The sequence below is a fragment of the Notothenia coriiceps genome, unplaced genomic scaffold (genome assembly GCF_000735185.1).
Source record: "Notothenia coriiceps isolate Sejong01 unplaced genomic scaffold, NC01 NC01_scaffold00012329, whole genome shotgun sequence".
NCBI classification, from domain to species: domain Eukaryota; kingdom Metazoa; phylum Chordata; class Actinopteri; order Perciformes; family Nototheniidae; genus Notothenia; species Notothenia coriiceps.
The window spans coordinates 237-3592 of record NW_011345030.1 but is presented as its reverse complement, the minus strand read 5'-3'; the positions used below and the strand labels follow the sequence as shown (position 1 = coordinate 3592).

Genomic DNA, 3356 nt, shown 5'->3' with positions numbered 1-3356 from the left:
ACTTACGTACTAGTACTATACTATATAGTAGTAGTAGTACGTACACACACACACACACACACACACACACACACACACACACACACACACACACACACACACACACACACACACACCGGGACACACTTACTGTGGTATTGGGGTTAGTGTAAAACCGTGTGTGTTCTTATAATAAATAAAGTTGGGTTTTGTTTCGTTTTCAATAGACTTTATAACGCGCTTGTATTTCCCATATAGGCTTACTGATTTCCAGAAGTGACTGTTATTGTAATATCATCCCGTTTAACGCTCATGGTGTCACAATGAAATTATGTTTGAATTTAATGAATCATCATTAGAGGTAGTGTTATGTTCACGCTTTCATGTTGTGACTCGTATGCATCAAATAGGCTACATTATTACCCTTGTTAAAAAATAGGTAGGCCTATCAGTCACATCACGGCTTTGGTCTGTGGAGATTAAAAAAGGGTTTTAGCCTCTTCGAAAACCTGCCATCGAAAATGAAAGTGTTCCCGATTATGCTTATAAAACACTGCTGTTTGATTCAGTGTCATTACACAAATGACGTTATTTGTTCCAATAACAATGATTTAAAACACGTTAATAAAACGTGCTCCCTTTTGGCTCCTCCGTGGAGGACTACTGCAAATATTACTTTACATTACATTACATTGCATTTAGCTGACGCTTTTATCCAAAGCGACTTACAATAAGTAGGCCTAAGTAATATTACTTCTTGTTTGACATTTAATTATTTACAAAGCCTAATGACAAAAAGTGAATATATGTTTGGGGAACATCCCAAAGCCTGCAGAAGCCTAGTGACTTTGTTGTTCTGTTTTACGAGTATTGTCACTAGCTAATTATTGTCATTATAGGCCTCTCAACATTATTGTGCCGTTGATTCGATTTGTTTGCGGAACAGTCCATTATTATCTGGAGGGGGATACCAGACTCACTTTAAAAAACGCTCGGTTTTGTGAGATTTTCAGTCAAACTCCGTGTAAGACTATCATCGACTACTTAATTATGTGTCCCCGCTTATCAATTCGGCAGCTGAAATCGTTATTCCTCTATTTGTTTTAAAAGTTCAAAGAAACACCCTTTTGGAAGTTAGGAGGCCTAGTCGTGGTGGCGGACTGGGACTAAAAATCAGCCCGGGAAACTCGACCCGGCCGGCCCAACTCGGTAACGCTAGTCAATTATCAGGGGGGGGTGGGCGGTCGGTCCGAATTGTCCGACCGGCCCACCTCGGTACCGGTCCACCGGGAGGTTTTTCCCAACGGCCCTGTAGGCCTATATATTCGTTTGTTTTATTCTCATTTCATTCATTTCAATATCGTATTCATATGATATGTTTATCTAATAGCAATGATGGGCTAATTTACATGCCATTGCGCTAACCAAAATGTGCTTAAATCCCCAAAACATGAAACTATATTTCTATAGTTATTGTCTAAACGTGCTCACACACACACACACACACACACACACACACACACACACACACACACACACACACACACACACACACACAGGGGCGCCGTAAGGGGGTGAAAAGTTAGAACGATTCTAAGGGCCCGTGACAGGGGCCCAAACCATTTTAGAACATTAAGAAAAAAATGTTTAAGTGACCAATGTGATATCTTTTCATGGGGCCCAAAATCCCTGGCGGCACCCCTGCACACACACACACACACACACACACACACACACACACACACACACACACACACACACAGTATCTGCTGCCCCTTCGGGCTACAACTGGGTAGGCCTTTAAACGGGCTATAGCTGTTAATTCAGAAACCATATACACTACTAATGCTGAATCTTTATTATAGCCTACTTCGGATTTAGACCCACATTCAGTAGGCTATAAGCCTCATCACCACACCGTTTTACCGTTTCAATTATGGAGTGACAGATCTAAACGAAATCTCGGCATGGAATGTAGCTTTTAAATTAAGGACCAATATCCACCATCAACATGCTTCTATCGGCCGCTCTCTAACACCTTAAACCGTTATAAAATATGACTTTATATAGGCTAGCTATACTATACAGCCTTTTGGGGGGGCACATTTGTTGATGTGATGGAGAAAAAAATACATTTTCAAAAAAACATATGCAAGGCTTCTATTTCTCATTTCAGAATAATACCACAGCTTGATAAAGCCTGCTATTTTTTAGCATACAAAATAAAAATATAGGCCTATAGCTACGTGTAAAATATATGTTTTAAAATGATGCGTTTTTTAACCCTCCTGTCAAAACACAATATCTTTATAAAAGTAGTTAATCGGACAGATTTAACCCGAACACGACGGGAGGGTTAAAAAACAGATTTGGATTTGTGGACAGGAAGTTATTTTATTGCCAGACATCAAAGCAGACCACCACTCACTTGAGCTCAAATATTCCTCGATGTATTTGGCCGCCTCCATGTGATTTTGCTTGTGCGCCATGCTCCCCGGCGTTCCCTCCGCGTTGCGTGCCCGGGGGTCTGCGGTGAGACCGATCAGCAGCCGGATAACCTCCAGGTTTCCCTCCATGGCGGCCAGGTGCAGCGGAAGGTTGCCCCTCTCATCAAACAGGTTTACATCTGAGCCGTATTGGACGAGCTTCTCCACAGAACCGATGTAACCGGCGCGCGCTGCGTCGTGCAGCGGGGTGAGCCCCAGGACAGGGTCCCGGATATTGAAGTCTGCCCCCGCGAGGAGAAGCGCCTCCACCACATCGGGACAGGCCCAATTCACCACCTGCAGACAAACAGATGAGAGACTCACAATAATGAATTATCCATTAAATTAACCAGTGGTGTGAAGTAGCCTACATTAGGTAGGCTATTGTAGCCTACTTCAATGTTGGAGTACTTGCACTTTACTTAGCCAAAGTATTTTGTATCATAGGAGGGAAGTGACTTTACATTTACTCAAGTAATGTTGGCCAACTAAAGTACAAGTTTGAGAGAGTATTTCAATGTTTTGTTACTTACTATAGCCTACTAAAATTGAGGTATTACTTTACTTGAGTATTTCCATCTCATGTTTCTTTATACTTCTGTACTCCACTATAGTTCAGAGGTAAATGGTGTACTTTTACTCCACTACATGTATTTAATACCTTTAGGTATACTTTACTGATGTGGATGAATGATGTGAAATATAATCAAGTGTTAAATCAGACTTTAGTTCCACCTGGAGTAAATCCACAAGCTAAAGTTGCAGCTAGTTTGAATGACTTTGCATACTGCAGGTATGCAAAGCTTTGAGAACACTTTAATGATAGCGACAGCAGGAAACAAACGTCGCTGAGAGGATGAGGCCGGCTGTTTGATGTTGTAGGCCCTATGG

At 41.7% G+C, this 3356-nt stretch overlaps 1 protein-coding gene across 1 annotated transcript; it reads right to left on the bottom strand.

Moving 5' to 3' along the window:
- Positions 1 to 798: 798 nt before the first annotated feature.
- Positions 799 to 2762, bottom strand: cdkn2c (cyclin-dependent kinase inhibitor 2C (p18, inhibits CDK4); the record flags this gene model as incomplete). Its single annotated transcript, XM_010773284.1, has 2 exons — positions 799 to 818; positions 2408 to 2762. Coding segments are annotated over 2 exons (375 nt in total), but the record flags the coding sequence as incomplete, so codon positions are not given.
- Positions 2763 to 3356: the final 594 nt, after the last annotated feature.